Source organism: Emys orbicularis, chromosome 8 (genome assembly GCF_028017835.1).
Source record: "Emys orbicularis isolate rEmyOrb1 chromosome 8, rEmyOrb1.hap1, whole genome shotgun sequence".
NCBI classification, from domain to species: Eukaryota; Metazoa; Chordata; order Testudines; family Emydidae; genus Emys; species Emys orbicularis.
The window spans coordinates 92295583-92318649 of NC_088690.1; the positions used below are offsets into that span (position 1 = coordinate 92295583).

The 23067-nt window shown below is 45.7% G+C and overlaps 1 protein-coding gene across 1 annotated transcript; it reads right to left on the reverse strand.

Moving 5' to 3' along the window:
- Positions 1 to 14237: 14237 nt before the first annotated feature.
- ADRB2 (adrenoceptor beta 2) lies at positions 14238 to 15491 on the reverse strand. Its single transcript, XM_065409584.1, has one exon. The coding sequence runs from the start codon at positions 15489 to 15491 to the stop codon at positions 14238 to 14240; it is 1254 nt and encodes a 417-aa protein (XP_065265656.1).
- Positions 15492 to 23067: the final 7576 nt, after the last annotated feature.

Sequence of the window (23067 nt, forward strand, 5' to 3'; positions counted from 1 at the left end):
TGAGTAATGCTCTCAGCTGGGTGGGTCTGAGGGGAGTAAGGACTGAAGCCTCAGGGTGAGAGAGCCCTTCCCTCCACGCCCAAGGTTGCCTGAAGGGTTTCCTCCTCTTTGTGGACCTAAAAGATCAAGGAGTCTCTTGCACTAGCATGCACTTGAGAGAAGGAAATATTTACCTAAGGAGAAAGAACTTGGAAGGGCTTTCCCTGAGGCTCCTTTTGCTGTCTACATTTCACAGGACTGGGTTGAAGCTGCAGGATTCAGCTCTGGAATTTGAACACCTGGACCCCAAGAAGGGGTGTTTGGAACTGGGGGTTGGGACTGTCTATAGTAAGGATCCCTGCCTTCCAGACCAGGTTTCCCTGCTGCTTGAGCCTGCCATGAAGTCAGGTGTTTGTGAGACTGCAGGTAATTTTCATAGTAACCACTGTTATGTCACATTGTCCTCACTATAGTGACATCACTGCAGGATCAAACCTGAGGAGAAGGCAGGTTGGGGAAGGAGGGAAGTCCTGGTTCAAACACAAAGGGATGTGGGAATTGGTAGTCATGGCCCCCAAGGGTAAAATGCCTTTCTATGCAGTGTGATGTGGCTGGAAATTTACTCCAAGATGAGGTCCCACTTGAAAGCGTAGGGCTGATCCTGCGTCGTACTGAGTGCCCTCAAAGCCCATTGAAGGTCTGGTGCCAACTCAGGGCCCACCCTGTCAGGAAAGGCTGGGATCTCTCTAGTGTTCTCAGTCCTTTTTAAAACTAATACTTACCAATGAAGAAAATGATTAGATTCTGGATAGTTGTGGTGGCTTTGGCAATGACTGGATTTAACCACTTCCCTGCCCAAGCTGTGCCATGCCTCTGCAAAGCCCTGCTATTATATTTTGGGAAGGAGGAATGCTGAACTACGCAGGGCATACACAGGCCTTTCACTGCAGAAGCCCTTATCATGGCCCTAAGTAGCATGAAGAATGCAAAATACTTTTCACTGCAACACTCTGGGCTGTGTTTCTGGCTGTGTTTCATCTCGGACACCTGCAGTGATGGGTCCCTTGGAGCAACCAGAGGAATGAGGTTCTGGATCAGCCTTCCACTAGGAGTAGTGCGGGCAAGAATCCTAACTGGTTTTACGATGGCGCTTGATAAATGTATTAATGTGGGGTTGCCTGTGATAGCAAGGGACTGGATGACCCAGGATATCCGTTACAGTCCAGTGTTCTTATGTTCTTAACCAGAAATCTTTCTCTGCATGGTGAAACGAGCCCATAAAACGATTATACTTTTCAAACACCACACCTAGCTGCTCCAGCCCTGACCTGGATCTACCTTCAAGGAGTTATAGAAGGTACAAGTGGAAAGACATATCAAGATATGCTATTGCCATTCCCTGCCAATGTAGGATTGGTCTCCAGGATACATTTTCTAGTGCTCGGTCCTGTCTCCTTTTAAATGATCTAATCTAGCAGGGGAATGCTCTCAGTATTTTACATCTGTTTCTCTGAAGTCCCACTGGGGACTAGCAACCAAATGGTTTAATGAAGCTGTAAATAAGTGCATGAGAGCACCTCCTAAGCAGGCCTGTTCTGTGGCAAAGGTACATTATTCATTCAGGATACAAGGGGGGGTGAGGTAATATCTTTTATTGGCCCAACTTCTGTTGGTGAAAGAGAGAAGCTTTCGAGCTAAACAGAGCTCTTCTTCAGGTCTGGGCTCTGTGTAGCTTGAAAGCTTGCCTCTTTCACCAATAGAAGTTGGGCCAGAGCTTAAATGCAGCCGGAGCTGTCCGGAGCAGAGCTCTGGTAAACATTTTCGAGCCCCAGTATGCCTCCCATGGAGCTGAAGCCCCAGCGCACCCTCCCCCCAGGCGGCTGAAGCCCCTAGCCCCACACCCCACAGGGCAGAAGCCCCTAGCCTCGCCAGCCTGCAGGGCAGAAGCCCTGAGCTCCACTCCCCCCCCAGCCCAGAGGCTGAAGCCCTGAGGCCTCCCGCTTCCCCTCCCCCCTGCTCGGCCCTGGAGTTTTTATAACATGTTGCGGTGCGGGGGGGGCAACATGTCAATTTTATAGCATATCCGTGAAATAATCTATGAGAATTTAAGCCCTGAGTTGGTCCGATAAAAGATATTACCTCACCCACTTTCTCTGTCTAATATTCTGAGACCAACATGGCTACAACGATGCTGTAAACAGTAGTCATCCAAGACAGTGATATGTTGTTTACAATGTGAGCAGACAGAAGAGCAGACAGATTGTTTGAAAACCATTAGAATATAGCCCTGGATGGTGAGATGAACCAGAGAGAGGGCCCTATCCTGGGAAATGCTAAACACTCTCAGTTCCTGCTGGATTCAGGAGATGAGGGTGCTCAGTTCCTCATAGGATCAGGCCCCAAGAGAGGAAAACCTTATGCAGACTCAAGAAGGTTTTGCATCCTGCCTGCTAATGCATGGCTGGTGGCTTTGTTTTGTTTCCAAATCTTGGAGGATTCATCAGAGGCACTAGGGGAAAAGTGTGAGACATTCAGCCAGCCAAAATGACAGCAAAACAAGGGCACAAGCAGTACCATAAATACTCTTTATTTAAACACATGTCAAACAGTAGGGCCTGTAATAAATACTCAAACTTTGTACATACATATTTTCATATATATATCTCTATATCTAGCTAGAAGAACAAAAATATATTTACATTTCTTTACTGCATATTTTTATATAAACAATTGTGCAAAAATGACCTTACCAAGGACAGTAAACAAAAAACTATTTCCCCAGGCACTCTCACTGGCACCAGCAACATTGCACAGGAATTCAGATATCCTTTCCTGCCATTGGGAAGGTGAGAAGATGGGAGGAAAACTGTCATTATGTTAATGGAGGATCTGCAAGCCCATTTTTGTGATTCAACAATATTTTTTCAAGGTCTGACACCTTGCAAAATATTGGGCCCGATTCGTCACTCCATTATACTGTGATTCCTGTGTAAAATTGGAGTCAGATTGGTGCATCGTGGTTATTATGGCATGATCTTATGAGTATCCCCTGGCAGCACTTTATAGGCAAGATGGCCCAAGGAATTATACACTGCAGCCTGTAGCTGCCTTCATCTTTAATACAGATGTGTGGCTAATAGAAACTACAGCTCCCACCATGCTCTGTCTTGATCCAGGCTGCATTACTGAGACCTGCTGGGGTACTTCTACATTAAAGATTAGGCTAGTTTATAGTCTGCTCCATATTATGCAAACATGGGCCCTGATCCTACAGCTGATACATATGTGGACTGCTGTGCCCACGCAGAGCCTGCTGTAGCTCCAATGCGGCACCCTGTGGGTGAAACAGTCTGCCCTGTGCTGTCAGCTGCAGCATCAGGGCCTTAAAGCGCAGGCCTAGGGCTCCTGGCAAGCTGCAGTGTTGGGCAAAGGTTGAGTTCCCCGCTTTGTAGTATCACAAGAAGTGGCTGGTCCTGTGCACTCCCTTCAGTACCCAATGGGTATGTCTACACTGCAATTAAAAACCTGCAGCTGGCCCGTGCCAGCTGATTTGGGCTCACAGAACTTGGGCTACGGGCTGTTTAATTGTGGTGTAGACATTCGGGTTGCTGCTGGAGCTCTGGGAACCTCTCACCTTACAGGGTCCTAGAGCCTGGGCTCCAACCCAAGTCTGAATGTCAAACACAATTAAACAGCCCCTTAGCCCAAGTCAGCTGGCATGGGCCAGCCGCAGGTTTTTAATTGCAATGTAGACATACCCATTAGGATCAGTCTCCTTACTCCTGAGAGATAGATGTGCTGAGAATAGGGTATAGCAAACCCCTTTGAAACATAACTGTGTTTTGCAGCAATTGTGATGCATCGGCTGTGAGGTGTTCTGGCTGAGGTGGGGAAGAAGATTAGGGCTAATGCCCATTTTTCAGACCACCACCAATAAAAACAATAACAAATGAAATACCAGTGCCGGTGGGTGCAGTATCACGAATTGCAAAGATCTTCACATAGAAAGAGCCTTTGCTACACAGATACTAAATGGTGCCTGGGGTCCTGCATGGCAAGCAGAGAAATCAACTAGAAATGTAAAACAAGCCTTGTAAAATCCTAAGTTCCAAGCAATTCTTAAATGAACGCAGAGTAACTTAAATGTGCTTCTAGTAGGATCGTGATCCAAGGGCTAGATTTTCAGAAGAGCTCAGCACCCAACAGCTCCCATTTAGGCACCTAAATAAGAACTGTAGATACTGAGTACTTTTGAAAATCTGGCCCAAGTATGTGCATTGAAACATCACTTATTAATTTTAGCAAGGGAGATGGGCTGGGACATGGGACATTTTGCCCAGTATGTGTCAGTTACTGATAACAAGGTCATGCAGGAACCTTGTTCCATCCTACTTTATATGGGAGGGCAGTTTCCATTACACAGATGGGGCTCAGAGATCCCAGACAGCAGAAAGTGAACCTAGCAAAGGGAGAGTAAACAATAGAGTGAGCCTGCAGCCTGGGGAAATGAGCCATTCCATAAGCTGATCTCATTAGGAAATGGATTTACCGGGCTGGTGAAAAGAAGTAAGCAGAACAAGTGGAAAAGAAAGGCGAGAGAAAGCAAATCTTTCCTATTTGCCAGCCTCTGTGTTTCTGGCTCCTGGAGACAAGGCTGTTGTAATACAAGAAGGCAGGAAGATTCAGGGGGAGGATCTCAGCATTCTGTTAGCTCTTGCCCAGCATTGTCCAAATTGGAGGCCTCGCGCACCGGCTAAAATAGGTCCCTTATAGTAAGTAAGTAGAGCCTTGTGACATGGTCAAGCTCAAGGGTGGCCAACCTGTGGCTCCGGAGCCACATGCGGCTCTTTAGAAGTTAATATGCGGCTCCTTGTATAGGCACCGACTCCGGGCTGGAGCTACAGGCGCCAACTTTCCAATGTGCCGGGGGGTGCTCACTGCTCAACTCCTGGCTCTGCCACAGGCCCTGCCCCCACTCCACCCCTTTGTGCCCCCTCCCCTGAGCCTGCCGTGCCCTCGCTCCTCCCCCCTCTCTCCGAGAGCCTCCTGCACGCCACGAAACAGCTGATCGGGAGGTGCAGGGAGGGATGGAGAGGCGCTGACTGGCAGAGCTGCCAGTGGGTGGGAGGCACTGGGAGCAGGGGGAGCTGACAGGGGGCTGCTGTGGTATTACTGTGGCTCTTTGACAATGTACATTGGTAAATTCTGGCTCCTTCTCAGGCTCAGGTTGGCCACCCCTGGCCAAGCTGGAGAGCATGGTTTGTGCTTACTCACCCTTTCATTACCTCTCCGGAGAGGCAGGGCTCTTTCTTGTTTCTTAACTTTTTTAAATTTGAGGCTGCTAATATTTCTGGATATTTAGTAACTAGCTCTCCTCATCCCTTTCCCTGCCTCCGTTCACTGTCTCAACACAGCTCTCGCTCTCACCTTTAATGTGCCCAGCACATTAAACTTCAGCCATTTAGGAGCTAAACACCTGGCCCAGAATGCATGGGACAGGAATGGGGGGTAGATTTACATGTACAATCAGTGGAACATCAATTGTTTGTGCTTGATCCTTCAGCTCCCACAATCTTGGCTCCTCTATATACATCCATCCATACATGCCCTTTTGATATCACACCACAGTATAATATGCATTGACCTGCAGTGCCTTTCATCACTAACTTCCTATAGCAATCAGCTGTTTTCTGACTTTGGGGATATGAATTAGCTAGGTTCTACAGCATATGCCATATGTCTGGACTAAGGAAAGCACAGCTGAGAGAGAGAGAGATTCCATAGTAACTAGAGATGGGCACAGAGCAAAACCCTGCTTCCAAAATTCACCATAGGCAGAATCAAAGCACAGGGTCCTGAACTTGCAGGTGTGAAATCTGGGTGTAAACCTGGACTTCTCCAGAGCTTGGGGTGTTTGGAATTGTCCCATTACAGAAAGAGGGTTGTGCTTTGAGAATTCCCCATAATTGGGGGTCTGGATCAGCATACTTCTCATAGGTTAATAGTACACACATCAATAATTCTCTGATATTGACAATTCATCTTCTGAGGCCTAGGCTTCCCACAAAGCAAAAGCTCTCCAGGAATGTTTCCAATGAGGCAAAAGACTGACACAGTGAAGGGACTCTACATACTATGTCTGCTGTGGAGGATGGAGCAAAGCCAGCTCCTGAAGTGGAAAATGCAGCTATCCGAGTAAAAAATGACTCAGGGATCTGCAGCTACACCACTATTTTGCAACAATGCAAAAGCAGCAATTACAGCACCAAGACTTACAAGAATTCAAAGGATTGCACAACTGAGCATGAGGTTATGCAAAACTCTGTTCATCCAAAGTGCAATAAGCAATAGATGGGGAGGGCACTTATCCCCCACTATAAAATATATTCACAAGGACTGTACATATACATACACAAAGGGTACCAAATATTCCACTTGCCTCCAGTGCAATCTCAGTGACACAGGGTTTGTGAGAGGTACAAACCAGCAGTACAGAATGTAGGCCTATGTAGCGCATTGTTTTAGGTCTGGACATGGTATTTCATTTCAGTGACAGCGGAATTCTCTAGGATTTTTTTTTCCACGAGTGAAAGCAGCACTCTGCATATTATACGCTCTGAGCCAGACCCTCAGCTAGTATAAACAGACATAGCTGCACTGAAGTCACTTTACACCAGCTGGGGATCTGGCCCAGATACTTTATCTATATATACCTGTTTCTGCTGTTTTCTAGGATATTTTCTTCATTACAAAATAAATTATCAGACAAGAGGTTTTCCTTTCTGCGTTTTTAATCACCACATGGCAGTTTCTATAGGGGCCCATATTGTAACTGGTTGGTTCCATGACAGTTTCATTCTCTGAACTGTCACGTTTCTATGGAAAGTCAACAGTTTTCACTGAGCCAAGTCCAATGAGAGTTTTGGCTGAGTAACACATGACTAAGCACCTGAGAATTTGACCTATTGTTTGGTGGATTTCCAAAGAAGTTGCTGATCCTTTCCTTCAACTTCAGGTGGCTTGAGACCTCCACAGCTCACACCCCACTTGTGTTGACTTCAGAGAGAAAAGTAAAATCGGCAACAATTGTCAGGTGATCTACATGCAAATCTCAGGACTAATGATGCCTCCTTTACCCATCCTGTCTGTGTTGATCAGTGTCACCATATCCAGGTCATCTTCCCAGCCTTGTCTCACAATGAATAGTCTATTGCTTCCTGACCCTTCCACCTTCCAGTGCTTGGAACAGCACTGTGGTTCTGAGATAAGCACACAGCAACAGCATTTGAAGTTTTAATACCAAATAGCCAAACAAATGTGGTCACTGACAAAATATACACAGCACTTGCAATGAGGACACGGCATTTGTTTGCACTCAGGGCCGGTTCCTGTTCCCACTGAAGTCAATGGAAGTTTGGCAGTAATGTCAATGACAGCAGACCTGGGCCTTTGCTAAAGAGAATGTCACCCTGCCACTTGTGAGGGGATGCCGTTTCCCTCCAGTACTTGGCCCAATCAATCTTATAAGCTACCCTGTCCTGGTGTGTATCCTCCATGTCACATGTACATGTGATTCCATTCATGAGGGTATATTCATATTACAAACACTGCACGCGATTGTTGGTTGCTGGTTGTTCAGACTAAAAAACACAGGAGAGGAAATTGAGAACCACAACTTGTAACTAATGTTTTACTTCCTCTGGATTGCTATATAATAATAATTAATATACACACACACTGATGCAGCGTATGCAACATGTAGATAATGAAATTGTGTGTTTACATGCACCTACTGTACTGTACAACAGCATTCTGTATCTAAATCCATGTACTGTACAAAACAAGCTTCATTAACAAATGGCACCTGATTTTCTGAGTTCTTAAATCTTGCACTGTGTCAGGTTTCATTCTGCTAGGACACCCTGTTAATGTTTATCTGGAAAGAGATTGTTTTTGTAGACCTGGTGACGTCCCCTAACAGCAATTGCATGTACCCTGTAACATCATCGCTATCTGTTTGCTTCAGTGGGACTGGCTGTATTTTAATTGCTTAATATGGGAATTGAACTGTGCACAGGATCTGCTTACAGCCTGACATCAACAGCAGGGAGAGATGCACCAGGCAACCTCCTTAAAGCAAACCCTGTTCTCTGCTTGGTGCTAGGGGGCAGTCAATGGTAGACAAGCAGGGACATCCTGGAACTCATCTCCCATAGGAGGTAGACAGCTAATGAAGGAGGAAGAAGCTTTCTCAGACCACATTCTCTTTCTCTGTATATACTTTGGGCTCAGCCCTGCAGTCCTGACCCAGGCAAAACTCTCTTTGTAATGGCAACCACGCCTGCCATCCTTTGAAGGAGGATTCAAGGATCAGGCTCTTTTAGTCACTCTTCCCAGAGGACCAGGCCCACCTTGCTGGGGAAAGGAAGGAGCAGCAATTTCAACTCCTCTTCCCCATAAAAGCCAATAGTTGAGACAAGGCTTCACATCTATGCGTGTTGTGTGTACATGGTTCAAAATGTTTCAGAGCTGAATTCACTGCAGCACCTTGTATCACCATTTATACCAGAGCAAATTGAGTGTGAAAACAAAGCAGAATGGCAGCGTTTACACCTGCTTTGAACTTACTTCACAAGGGGGCAAATGACTACACAAGGTGCAGGTCAATGGTGAATTGGACCCTAAAGGGAATGTGGACAATACACAGTTATCGCTACAATCCTTCCACAGACTTCCGCAGGGTTGAATGCTCCGCATGTTTAAAGAACGCCTGGTATTTTTCTTTTGAATTTTGTTGCCATTATTTTTTATTTCACATTCCACATTTTTAAAGGCGATTTGAATCATACACACCCAGAACTCCTTAGTTTTTCCTGCACACACACTTTTGTAGTCTCTGAGCTCGCATCACCTTGGCGGAAGAGCTATGACATGGTGGGCCCACTTTAACTTGCAGATACTCCTTTGCAAAGTAGCACAATAGTGCAAGTGCGTGTACTGTGACTGCAAAGTCTCAGCTATAAATAGTCCCACTTCATTGTGTTGCATGGTGTCTGGCTTTATGTCTTTTAATTTGGCCTTCTCCTTTAAGGACAACTGTTAAAGGTGCAGAAGATAACGCAGCATTGTTTTTGTGGAGATTTGCCTTAGCATTCTTCTAATTTCACAGATGCAGTGAGTCTTTCCCTTAATCACACTTCACAACTGGCCCCAACCTGCAGGAAGGGCTGTCAGAAAGACACCCCCCGCCCCATGCATTTTGCTCCAAATTCTGCTGCAGCATGTCCCTCCCGGTCACCTCTCTTGAACCCGACGGCAGGCTTTTTACTACCTTAATAACCGCCTTGCATGGTGTAAACACTAATCCCAAGCATGACTGTGCACAAATTGAAAGGTTTATGAAGGTGGTTCGGGCTACATATGCTTACTAGCTGCTAAACAAAGTGCTTTCCCTGCGTCGAGGGTAGGTGAGTGAGTTGGGTAACAGGAAGAAACACTGTACATTCTGCAAAGAACAACTTCCACGTGGGAAAACTCAACATACCTTTTACCAGTTTGGCCAGGGGAGACGTTCTTGTGTGCACCAGAGGGGGGGCTCCGCTAATTAGTTACATCCCTCTGGCATCTGCAGTTAACAGATGCAACAAAGGGTACGTCTTCACTACCCGCCGTATCGGCGGGTAGCAATCGATTTATCCGGGATCGATATATCGCGTCTCGTTAAGAGATATATATCGCGATATATCGATCCCCGAACGCGCTCACCGTTGACTCCGGAACTCCACCAGAGCGAGCGGCGGTAGCGCAGTCGACGGGGGAGCCGCAGCCGTCGATCCCGCGCCGTCTGGACCCCAGGTAATTCGAGCCAAGATACTTCGACTTCAGCTACACTATTCACGTAGCTGAAGTTGCGTATCTTGGATCGATCCCCTCCCCCACAGTGTAGACCAGCCCAAAGATCTAACCTGAAAGAGAGCAAACTACAGATTTCTGATCAAGATGCAGAGACTTTAGCTTGTAAGAAATCAGCAGGCAAATCCTCACCACTCACTTGACAATCTCTGCAGCAGGCCTCACTTGAAAGGACAACGCTTAGGAGATCAAGCTTCCTGACTGCTCAGCAGCTCCCAGGAACCACAGGAAACTTCCCCAACCATGTGCAAAAAGTATTTTCAATAAGAAAGAACACAAGGCAAAGACAATCTATACTTTACATGGACAGCTTTCAGGAGTGATCACAAATGATTTGCAAAGGCTCACTCAGAAATTCATTGGAAACACCAATTACAGTTTTCAGAGTGGTAGCGTGTTAGTCTGTATCAGCAAAAAGAACAGGAGTACTTGTGGCACCTTAGAGACTAACAAATGTATTTGAGCATAAGCTTTTGTGGGCTAAACCCACTTCATTGGATGCATGCAGTGGAAAATACAGTAGGAAGATATATATACACAGAGGATGTGAAAAAGTGGCTGTTGCCATACTAACTATAATGAGAGTAATCAGTTAAGGTGGGGTATTATCAGCAGGAGAAAAAAAAAACTTTTGTAGTGATAATCAGGGTGGCCCATTTCCAACAGTTGACAAGAAAGTGTGAGTAACAAAGTCGCAATACTCCAACAAAAAAACTTCAAAAACAGACTCCAATGCGAAACTGCAGAATTGGAATGAATTTGCAAACTGGACACCATTAAATTAGGCTTGAATAAAGACTGGGAGTGCATGAGTCATTACACAAAGTAAAACCTATTTCCCCATGCTAATTCCCCCCCCCCCCCCCCACACACACACTATTACTCACACCTTCTTGTCAACTGTTGGAAATGGGCCATCCTGATCACTACAAAAGTTTTTTTTCTCCTACTGATAATAGCCCACCTTAACTGATTACTCTTGTTATAGTTAGTATGGCAACACCCACTTTTTCATGTCCTCTGTGTATATATATCTTCCTACTGTATTTTCCACTGCATGCATCTGATGAAGTGGGTTTTAGCCCACGAAAGCTTATGCTCAAATACATTTGTTAGTCTCTAAGGTGCCACAAGTACTCCTGTTCTTTTTACCAACTACAGTGACAATATCCTTGGTGGAGAGTTTTTTCACGGCAAAGGCGTTGGTGTGTGGTGCAATAAATGCTGAGTTTGGGAGCAACTCACCATTTGAAAACACCACTAAACTTTGCATTTGTTTTTCTGTTTTGTTTTCTCTAATATTTCTTCCCGCTAAGATGCTATTCCAGGAAACTCCTTGTTGGAATCCTAGGGCACAGGTCAAAACGTTCTTAGTCGCCTAACTCATGCATGACTCCAAGACTGACCAAACGCTATTTCGAGCAAATTAGTCAAAGCTCAGCAGTTCCCTAAGACAGCACGCCTGTATTAACAGAATGCAATAACGAAGCAGCAAAACAGAAACATACCAAGATATTAAGCATTCAGACACTGTGTTGAGGGATCTGGCATATAAATACATAGAACAGATTGGAATGTTAAAACGTGTCACTGCCTTGTAAGGGACCCAGTGTGTGACCTTCCCTCACCTCACTCTTTTTCACGTGTTTTGAAAGGACTCTTCTCTTTCACATCCTCTTTGCAGTCATGCCGCACCCTTTAAAAAAATGTCTACCTAAGCCTAAAGGAAGAGTCCCGTTTTCTGATCACTGCTTCCTGCATCGAGAGGCAATGGCAGAGCCGCTGCTCTGCTGAAGAGTAACAGTCCCCTTTCGCTCCCCCACAGGTCTCTGTACTACTCCCCGCCCGCACCTGTCCACTTGTGTCTGAGTATTAGCTTCCCAGCTGACAGCCCCGGGGAGCTTGCAGCTAGCATGAAGCAAGTTTTGCAAGCCAGGAACAAAATGTAAAACCTGCCAAGAGGGAAAGCTAATAAACAAATACAACGGAGCCACAAAAACAAGGACTGACCTAACCTTCCATATCCACTGTCTCCTGAGACCAAACGCTCTCTGAATTAAATACACCTTATTATTTTATTTTAAAGATTGGGAAAACCTTTTGCTAGAGGAATTTTCTGTGATTTTTAGCAGCACACAGGACAACTTTCCAGCTACCTTCTCAGTGAAATTTACAACCATAGTCTTCTACATTCTCCCAAATTCCCCCAGCGTTTTTTTTAATGAAAAAGTCCTATAGAATTGAATAGAGAACATTCTTTTGTTTCTTTAAATCATCCTACCAAATTTAATCTCTTTTGTATAGAATTCTATAGAGCGATTCTAAATCCCTACAGAAATTATCTCATTTCCTTAAAAAATCTAAAGGTTTGATGGTAATTTTAAAAGAACCCCACAGAACTTTGTTGGGTTCACCCCTGTACAATTCCAGGGGACTTTTCCATAAGCAGGGTTTTGCCCCATACCCTCCATCTGAGGCTAAAATTGATTCATGTTTTGGCCGCGTTTCATTTGATTGTTTTGTTTTGTACAAGAGAATTCCTGTTCAAGAGCTGGTTTACTGGATGTGGAGGGGGGATTTCGCTGTACAACAGCCTGGGGTGGCCTGGGTCAGGATTCCGTGTTCCTGGCCCTCATGAGATGGGGGACACTTATTCAGAGATTACACAAAATGCTTTATAAGAGTCCTATAAAGGGCAGACTGCCGGCCCCATGACCCCACTAGCGCTGGGACTAGTGCCGGGGTGTAACCACCGTTGAAAAATGGGAAGACTAAAAGGGGAAGTTTCAGGAGGGGAAAATACTGCCCAGATCAATTCGCTCAGTGACCCCCAAAACCCACGATTCGGAGCCTAAGCTCGCTCCGACCGGAGGGGTACAGCTCCGAGCACACTGAGTGCTTAACAAAGAATACAGGATATAATGACCCGGATCAAACCACCCTTTATTCAGCAGGTCATTGCCTAAGAGCCCCCACTGCATGTCCTAGCCTACTCCACACTCGGACCTCTGAGGCCATTGAGACCAACATAGAAAAGGGGAAAGCGCCTCTATTGCGAAGATTGCCAGTGAAGTGGCGTAGAAATGTCTTTAGAGTCCCTCTGTAAACGGAACGAGCTGATGCTCACGGGCTACTCGCTGAGCTGAAACCTGTTGGAACCAGCAGAGCGCCGCTCTGACCGACCCGTCCACCTTTCCTATCAATGCGAACTCAGCCACGGGTGGTGGCCGGGGAATCAGGCTCAGAGTGACCAGAAGGGAAGTGCTAGTTATCGTGTTACAGCCCCCGCTGAGCTTCCCAGCCGCCCCAGCTCCCTGCTTTTGGATGATGTCAACTGCAGAAACCCAGTGCTAACAATTTTATAATTATGGGCGTAATCCTCATTAATTCCTCTGGCATTTAGGCTCAGACCTCTCCAGATGCCAAGAGGGAACAAAGATCCCAAGTGAAGGACACTGCTAGCGTAGGAAGCGTCTAATAATGGGGAAAGGGGCTGGTTTCTTTAGCATAAGCGGACAATGCCCATTCCTTTCACAGCCAAGGTTTTGGGATTTAAATAATGCGCAGTAATGAAAATGGGACCATCATATTTGTGTGGGTGGAAAGGAAGCATAGATCTCAAAGGAAGGGCAGTTGAAAGGTATGTTTACTGTACTAACATGAAGCCTGACCAGCTGAACTGGGATTAATGGGGATTTGGTGCGGGGGAGATGAGCCATTCCTAGCAGAACTGAGTGTGAAGCCATTTAAAGTTGTCACCATACTTTTATACAATGGACAGGACTTTGGACAAACAGGTGCAGTGAGGTCATCCTTACACCAATATTCACTGCACAAAGAAGTAAACTCCAGCCTTGATTCCTCAAACGATGGGAAATCGAACCCTGACTCGTCCCTGAAGTAAAGGCTCCATAGACAGGCCTATCATCTTCTCCTCTGATGGGAGACAGCCCAGTCACCAAAGAGACAGGAGTCCACCTAGGCTTGAGGGCAGCAGTTACGTGCTTATTATTACTAGATCTATGAGGTAGATAAACACAGTAACAAGCACACCACAATAGTCATCAAGTCTTCATGGGATGAACCTCATCCACAGTCTTAAAATAACCCTCGGTGTATATAAATATGTACGTGCCAGAGGATTTTGTACATCCTACAAATAAACAACCCCCTCCCTCCCCGAAGGGGGCATTCCCACATATTTGTATGAAGGTTGCTAGTTCTCTTGCAGCTACTACATTATAGGTGCCTTTTTCATTAGACTGTTTTTTGTTTGTTTGTTTGTTTTTGTGTGTGTGGGTCTGGTGGTTTTTTTTTTTTTTTTTTTTTGGTAAAGGCTCCTCTCTCTACAATATGGAATCGTGTGTGCTATGATTGATGCTCTGGGACTCAATGCAACCGTTCAGCACAGTACCTTTACAGTGCAATAAGTCCTCACTGGCAGGTGGCCCCGCTCCTTCACACAGCAATTCACACGTTTTGTCTTGTCCCAACTGATATCCATCGTCCTCCTCGTTGAAGTCACTTTTCCCGTTGCTGTTGGAAAATCCATTGGCGTGCATCTTCAGGACAGATCGCCGGAGGCACAGGAGCTCCTGGAAAGCATACCTGAAGTCCGGGCTTCTGCAGTAAATAAGGGGGTTGAAGCCGGAGTTGACATATCCCAACCAGTTCAGGAGGATGTACAGGTTAGTGGGGATAATCTTGTCCTGTATCACGTGCACGATGTTGACTATGAAGAAGGGCAGCCAGCACAAAGTGAAGGTGCCCATGATGATCCCCAAGGTTTTCAGGGCTTTGTGTTCCTTCAAGCAAAATTTGGAGGTCCTCCTGTGACTTGCTCTCCCGTTCTGCTCCTGCTGGTTGTTGTTCTGGTTATGAAACCTCCTTTCACATTTGTCTATCTTCTTCAGCTGCTTCTTAGCTACCTGGAAGACCCTGGCATAGACGAAGACCATGACCACCAAAGGCAAGTAGAAAGAGATGATGGAAGAAGTGATGGCATAGGCCTGGTTGGTGAAGAAGTCACAGCAAGTGTCGTTTTTGTAACAGCTTTTGGCTTCCGGGCCATCTGCTCTGTACCAGTGCATCTGGATAGGCAAGAAGGAGGTCAAAACAGACACCACCCAGACCACGAGGATGACAATCCTGGCTTTGCTTTTGGTCAGCAGGCTCTGGTACTTGAAGGGGGAGGTGATGGCGAAATACCTGTCCACGGCAATGACGCAGAGGGTCTCGATGCTGGCTGTGACGCACAGCACGTCTAAGGAGGTCCAGAACTCGCACCAGAAGTTCCCAAACATCCACTGCTTCAGCATGATGTGGCTGGCTCCGAAGGGGACCACGGTCAGCCCCATCACCAGGTCGGCGCACGCCAGGGAAGTGATGAAGTAGTTGGTGACGGTCTGCAGCCGCTGGAACTTGGCGATGGCGGTGATCACCAGGACGTTGCCAAAGACGATGACCAGCACGATCACAGACATCAGGATGCCCATGCCCACCATCCAGACGTCTTTCGACAGGTTGGAACTGCTCGGCTCCTTGCTGCTGCTCACATTGACCGTAGCAAGCACCGGGCTGGTGGGACTCACCGATCCCATGGCTTCCTACCCGCAGCAGCGCACGTTCTGCGCTCTGCTCCCTGCTGACATGCAAGCCTCGGGCAGCCCCGGGTCCGATCCCCCGCTGCACAGCGCTGGGGCTCTTCGCAGGCAAGTCTGGGACGGTCCGAAGTCCGATGCCCACTGCGCAGGGCCGGCGCTCCGCTCGCGCTCTTTCCACGCCAGCTGTCTCCCGCGCTCGGTGCCCGGTGCGCCTGGCTGGTGCCCTGGAGCAGTCACACGCGCGCTGTAGGAGATCCAAGCTTGGCAGCCCCCCGAGAAATGCCGGCGGTGGCTTGGCCGGGCTGGGGGCCTCTTGCAGTTAGACTTGTTGACAGATTGTTTGGTGGCTAGGAATTTGCATTTGTTTGTTCCCCTCTTAGCCTCTTCCCTTCCCTTCTGCAGCTGCAGCCTGGGCAGCTCCTGCCCTGCCAGGAGTCCTGTCTACAAGTGTCCTGAGCCCGTTATGTGTTGGGGAGCTTATAGGAACACCCAGCCGTGACATCAGGCAGCCCCCAGCCAATGGGCTGCTAGCAGGACACACACACACACACACACACACGGCTGACAGTGTTGCCGGTGCTCCTGCTGGTCTGTCCCCTAGAGTGGTTTTCGCAGCCCCAGTCGCGGTCTCTCCCCTAGTTGACCGGGGAGCCTCCACTTTGATCCGCTGCAGCCTGCAAACGTCTCCCTCTCCTCACGCCCCAGCCCCGGCGCTCCTGGCAGCCCGGATCGCTGCTTGCCCCGGTCGCATCTGCCTCTCAAAGCAGGGCGCTCTCTGGGAACACAGCCCGCAGGTTGATCCTTGGCTCCAGGCGCTTTTGCTGACAGAGGCAGACGCGCCTTCCCTGGCGCTTTGGTTTCACTGTTGACACTTCGGCCCTTTTGCAGTGAAGGTTTCGATTCTGCTGCGACCGAGGGGAATTTTGCACAACTCTCTGCATTCACCCTACCTCCTCACTTGTGCATTGACAGTGAGGTTGTTTTGCGTGCGCCACGCTCAGTTCCCAGCGAACATTACTGCTTCGCAAGCAAGGTAATTTCCTCTCGCTAGTGAGTGCATGCTAGATCTTTGGGTGTTTTCAGACACACAGCTGCTGCAGCAGGGTCCTATGGAAGTGGATTGGCCTAGAAACCACCTGTGGAACCGTACAGTGAAAAGTTATCGATGCTGAGTGTAAAAGAGAGGAAGAGGAATACTTTCTCTGCACACTTTACCACCTAATCCCCTGGGGACCTACTGCTGTATAGCTCGCAGAGGCAGTTTGCCAACAGCCTGTTACTACTTAGAACTGAAGTTGTTCTACTTCAGCTTTAATTAAAATCATCTCGTAGCGCTGGGAATGGTACATTTCTACAGTCTCCCTGCCAATCCGCCAGTACCCTGAAATGCAGGTAGTTATAATCACTGAGACGGCTACCCATCTGTCTAGCTACTTTAAACGTTTAGCAAAGTTACATGATCGGATATAGATCGGTATGTGCAGATATGATCGAAATTAAAGTTTTTGAGCAGTAGGTGCAACTGCTTTGTTTGCTAAATTAGGCTTCGAAATAGACTTCGTTTCTCTAATTACAGTATTTATCTTGCAACACCCTCCTTTTAAATGCATGTCTAAACTTAGCACATGATCTCTGGAACCAGGTCATTTAACCTGTGTAAGGAAAACTTCCTTCCTGATTATGGAGGGCTAGAAGAAAATACAACGCATCATTTAGTCTGGAGAAAGCAAAGAGTTAGAAGCCGAAATAACAGAGTTATATTGACTAGGCACAATCACTTTGAGACAGGACCCGAATCTGCCTCCCCCTCCAATTATTCCTGCTAGAGCTAGACTCATTCAGCGGGACACTCGCACAGCAAAACAGGGCTCAACAGGAGTAAGGGTGGCAGGATCGGGCCCTTTAACATTTTTCAATGTTTGTTTTAAAAGCAGGCACAGTATGCCATTGCAGGGGGAAGTCATGTAAACTCATGGAATCAACTGACAGGGCAAAACTGGAACGGAGGGAAGCTTCCACAGGTCTGATCCTGAGAGGTGTTGAGGATACAACAGTATAGATTTCTCATTGTTAGTTTCCATCCAGATACTATCTGTCTGCCGGGGAGCTATCAATTGGATAAATCCAAGAGAAAAAAAGAGAATAGAGGGAGACCATGTGTCTTGGACTGAGTTGGAAGATGGCAGGGGAAGTGGAGTTCAAGAAATCTGGAAGAGATGAGGCCCCAATGGACACATTGTTTGAGCTACATCTGTGCTCTCAGAGGCTATATACAATTAAAGACCAATATAGTCTTTTTTTAAAGTCAGTTTAGCTCATCCTGGCCCTTAACGCTAATAGAAAGACCTTATTGTGCCTTGGATTGTGCTGTAATTTGAAGTTTTTGACTGGAGAAAAGCAATATACAAGGAGAGGAAGGAATTTTTTATGTGCTTTTCTTACACCATAGCTTTGTTTCTTAGTTTTTTTCCCCCCTCTACCTTACATCAGAATTGTTATTACAGATTGTACCTATTTTATCTGGCTGTACACTCAAAAGATAATCTTTTCAAATTAAAGGTTAATAACTTTTAATTTAAATTATTTGTGGCACATGCATGGGGTGAGTGCCTTTTCTCTCCACAGCTCGAAAGGTTTCTCCTTAATGCACATCTGCTGGTAATCAGTCACAGCTGTGACCCATCTCCAGTAAAACCATGGTACTGAACAAATTTATTCAGTGATTTCCCAAACACTTGAGAAATACTGTTAGAAATATGCCTGAGCTGACCATATAACTTCAGTGCATTCCACTGGGTGATGCAGAAGCCAGATATGGTTAACCTGGTGGTCTAAGTGTAAAAGCATTTCCCCCAAAAGCAGTTTGCTATGTTAGGGAATAAAGACTACCGCACGCTCCTTTTCATCTAAATGGAGATAATTTTGCCTTTTATGTTTAATATCTGCTTGTTTGTTTATAATGAAACCATATTGACTCAGCCCTTCTTGTTTCTGAGATAAATTGCATTCCATGCAGTGTGTGAAATCTTTTGGACATGACTTTAAAACCTGGGATCCTGTGGGCTGTGATTTGCATGGATTTAAAGATCTCCTGGCATTTAAGGTTAAGGATTGCAGTGGTGTTTTTGGCTAAAAATACACCTCCATCCATAGTTGTGCAGTGTGCTGTGCACCTGGTAACTGCTGCCCTCCACACAAGAGAGAGCTGCATTTCAGTGGTGATATATATATATACACACACACACACACACACACACACACATACATACATACACACACACACTTATTCACAGAAGCAGGCCTTACTCACAAGAGTAATCCCATATATACCCTTATTCACAGAAGCAGGCCTTACTCACAAGAGTAATCCCATTGATTTCAGCAGAGCTACCACCTAGGGACTGCTTATGTATGCAAGCGTTTGGAGAATGGGGCCCACAGTTTGCAAAGCTCTTTGGGATGAAAGGTGCTATACAAATGCAAATATTATTCTTAATTAAATGGTTTGAAGTAGAGGGCTGATGATTAATCTTCTTTAGATTTCTGAAGGATTAGTAATGTTGAATCACACTTTAAAGTTATTAAGACATTAAACATTCATAGGGTTTCAGGATTCTGCCTCATTTTTCTATTGCTAATAGAAAATTAAATGTAAAAGTAATAAAACCCTAGATGTTAAGTTCTGCTGAGTAAACCTGCCTACAGTTGCTCTACTTCTCTCATTGTACCCATCACTTCTCAGGCCATGTGGTATGAGCAAACGTCTCAAAACCTACTGCTTCAAAGTCACTAGATGTCCCATGTCATGCAAATGCTGCTCTTAGGGGATGTACTTTTTCAGCCCAGCGCTGCTATTGATAGAGCGCTACATTGTACATAGGAAGTTTCTAAAAAGTTTTGCAGTTTTATAAAAGAAGGGCTAGTGAGGTGCTAGAAACAGGAAATAAGCTGTGAGGTTTTTGCTAAGTGTTGCAGACGTTTCTCTTAAGAAGTATCAACCACAGTACTGCAAGCATTTTCTGACCCTACCCCCACATTTTGTAGTTAAAAGCCACCCCTGCACACAGAATTTTTAACATCACTAAAATGACCAGTATTTAAAAAATAAAATTGATGGTCTATACACCACCTGTTTCCACTGGAAATATCCAAGGCCTTTGGAAAGAATAGGGTTTGGATAAGCAAAGCATGCTGAATGTTAAAACAGGAATTTCAGTTAACCGGAGATTGGGTAAATGGGGTTATACTCTAAATACATCTCTATCCATAGTTATAGGGTCAGATCCCAAACAGATGTAAATCAGCATAGCTCATTGACTTAAATTGAGTTACACCAATTGATGCCAGCTGAAAATCTAGTCCATAATTGTTTAATGCAGTCCCAGTTGCTTTGAGACCATTTAATAGCTTGCTCTTTCCATTCCTCTTTTGCACATGCATTCAACCCTCCCCTGCCCCAAAGCTAGTGGTACATGGTTTGCAGTGGGTACACTGAAGAAAATAATTGGGAGAGCACGCGGGGTATTAGGAGAGCAATATCTGAGAGGAGATAATGGGCAAGAGGAGTAGGGAAGGGAAGGTAGGATGCACTTGGGAGTTTAGGCACCTAGCTACCTTTGGGAATCTGGGTTTGTCACAACACCAAACCCACTGGCCTTTTGTCCTGTCTTAAGAGCTGGTCAAATAAATCAGAAAATGATCAACACATTTTTTTGTGAATAAAGTAGGAAGTTCACTTCACTGTACTTTGTGGGATATGATATTATTTATTGATTGTGTTTAAACATCTGCTCCAAGAGTTCAAAAAGCATATGACAATCTCATGATATTTATTTCTAACTTGCAATGCATACAATCGCCATATCCCTAAACATTCCTTTTACACACACACACACACACACACACACACACACACACACACACACACACACACACACACACACACACACACACACAGACTATGCCTGTTTGCATCATTGCAAAAAAGCATCATATCTTGAAAAGAAGAGGAAACTTACTGGAAAATACCTGGGGGATAGTAAATGCTGAATTATTTGTTTGCAAGTCCAAAAGTGCTGCATGAGGCCTTGCTGCTCGCTCGCTCGCTCTCTCTCTCTCTCTCTTACACCCACAGACCCCTATCTACCTCTAGCAACTGGCTCAATTGCTCCCCTCACAACTGATCTCAGAACTCTAGAGTTATCTATCATTTGGGTGGAGAGAGCCACTCAGCCCATTTTAAGTCTTTGCTGATTTATAGACTCCATGAACCACTGCCTGGTTAGCAGGGTACGGTGGGGCAGTCGGGAAAGGAAGATTTCCATTGGCTCAGGCACCTATTGGTTCACAGGGCCTTGTGCCTGATGGGCATGAGATATGATAGTATTATTTAAACGGTGAGACTTGTCTCTTTACAGACATTCCATTGAGTTTTTGTATGAAGATGGTCCATTGATTGATTTGTCTGGGCCTTGCCCAGCTTTATTAACTTAATATAATCTGCTCTGCTGCTCTGAAAATGAAGATCTCATTTGTTATCTCCAACACAATGTTTTCAAGAGTTGATTGTATTGTTAAGAAGTGATGGGGCAGGTTCTTTGTTCCACTAAGGCCATTATACCAGCCAAAGATTACCAGCAGCGAATTCTCCCTACCTAGATGTGAGGGGGAGGAGGAGACATGTTGAGCAGGTGACGGAGCTGAGGTCCACTTCACCAATCCTCTGCTGGTTGAAGGACCCCCCTATGCCAGCAGTGCCAGTGGCATGAGTTAGAGCAGGATCGCTCTCCTGCTCTAACTTGCACCAAGGCCAGGCAGCTCTGAATCAGACATAGTGAAGAATCAGGACTATTATATTTATAGCATGAGTTTGAGGGGGTATGGGAAAATACTCCAGGTGAAACGCTGGCTCTGGTGAAGCCAATTGCCAAATTCCTATTGACTTCAATGGTGCCAGGATTGCACCACTGACATCTTATCAGAGTGAAGCCTTCAGAGGTCTCCAGGACTTTAAGCTATAAAATTGGAGCTCTAGTAACATTATAAAACATTCACAAGACACCACGTGCACATCATAATGGATGCTGCAAACTCTGGGACGTGTTTCTGCAACCCTTTCTGTGTAAAGAAGATTGCAAAGCCGCAATACCACTATTCAAATAACATCGACCCATTCTAGTTTTTGTGGTCACTGAATAAAACCAGACTTTGTTGTAGATGGACAATTAGTGTGGATTTCTGATCTGCTCTGGGCATAGCTATAAGGGGCAGAAGTAAGATTGCTCTATTATCAGAGGTTAATGAGAACAATTTTTCGCCCTCCTTGTAACAACTTTGTATGTACTTGAAAATTGTTATCATGTGCCCCCTCACTCTTCTCTTCTCCAGAATAAACAAACCCAATTTTTTCAATCTTTTCTCATAGGTCATGTTTTCTAGACCTTTAATCATTTTTGTTGCTCTCCTCTGGACTTTTTCTAATTTGTCCACATCTTTCCTAAAATGTCGTGCCCAAAACTGGACACAGTACTCCAGCTGAGGCCATATTAGGGACGAATAGAGGAGAAGAATTATTTCTTGTGTCTTGCTAACAACACTCCTGCTAATACATTCCAGGAGGATGATGGGGTTGTTTTTGTTTTTTGTTTTTTTGGCAACAGTGTTATACTGTTGACTCATATTTAACTTGTGATCTACTATGACCCCCAGATCCCTTTCCACAGTACTCCTTCCTAGGCAGTCATTTCCCATTTTATATGTGTGTAATTGATTGTTCCATGAATACCCTGAGAGAATCTGATTCAAGAAAGAAATAAAACCTCCAACCTCACTCCTCTACTTTTCACCTGCTACCCCATATTGGAACCCATAAGGGTATCATCAAACAGTTACAATCCATACTCAAAGGGGACCCCATCCTGAAATAAATCTTTTCTGAACCCACTCTTCTGGCCTTCAAACAAGGCCAGAACCTCACCAAGCAAGCTCCCCCACAGGCCAGGACACACAAATTCAAAGCAGCACCAGACCCTGCCAGAACAACAGATGCAAAACTTGTGGCCATATCTCCACTGCTACAATGATCAACATCCCCCACCACATATCTTTCAAGATCCAAGGGTCCTACATATGCCTATCACAACATATGGAGAAGTGTTAACGGGCCACTTACCCTTCAGTGGTCCCTTGAAATATGAGTTAACTACTTATGCTAAACAATCGGTTCCACCTTATATTTAGCTGTGAGCTTCTGAGTACATTTCTCAGACCTGAAGAAGAGTTCTGATTAAGCTTGAAAGCTTGTGTCTCTCATCAACAGAAGTTGGCCCAATAAAAGATATTACCTCACCCACCTTGTCTCTCCGAGCTTGTCTACACTTAACACAGTACAGCTACACCGCTGCAGCACTTCAGTGTAGACGCTACCTAAACTGATAGGAGGGATTCTCCCATCTGTGTAGGTATCCATGAGGCAGTAGCTCTTTCGTTGACCTAGCGCTGTCTATACGGGGACTTAGGTCATCATAACTTTGTGGCTTGGGGGTGTGGATTTTTTACACCCCTAACCAACATA

What these genes read in the sequence shown, in the direction of transcription:
- ADRB2 (XM_065409584.1), bottom strand. Translation starts at nt 15,491, where the DNA reads ATGGGATCGGTGAGTCCCACCAGCCCGGTGCTTGCTACGGTCAATGTG.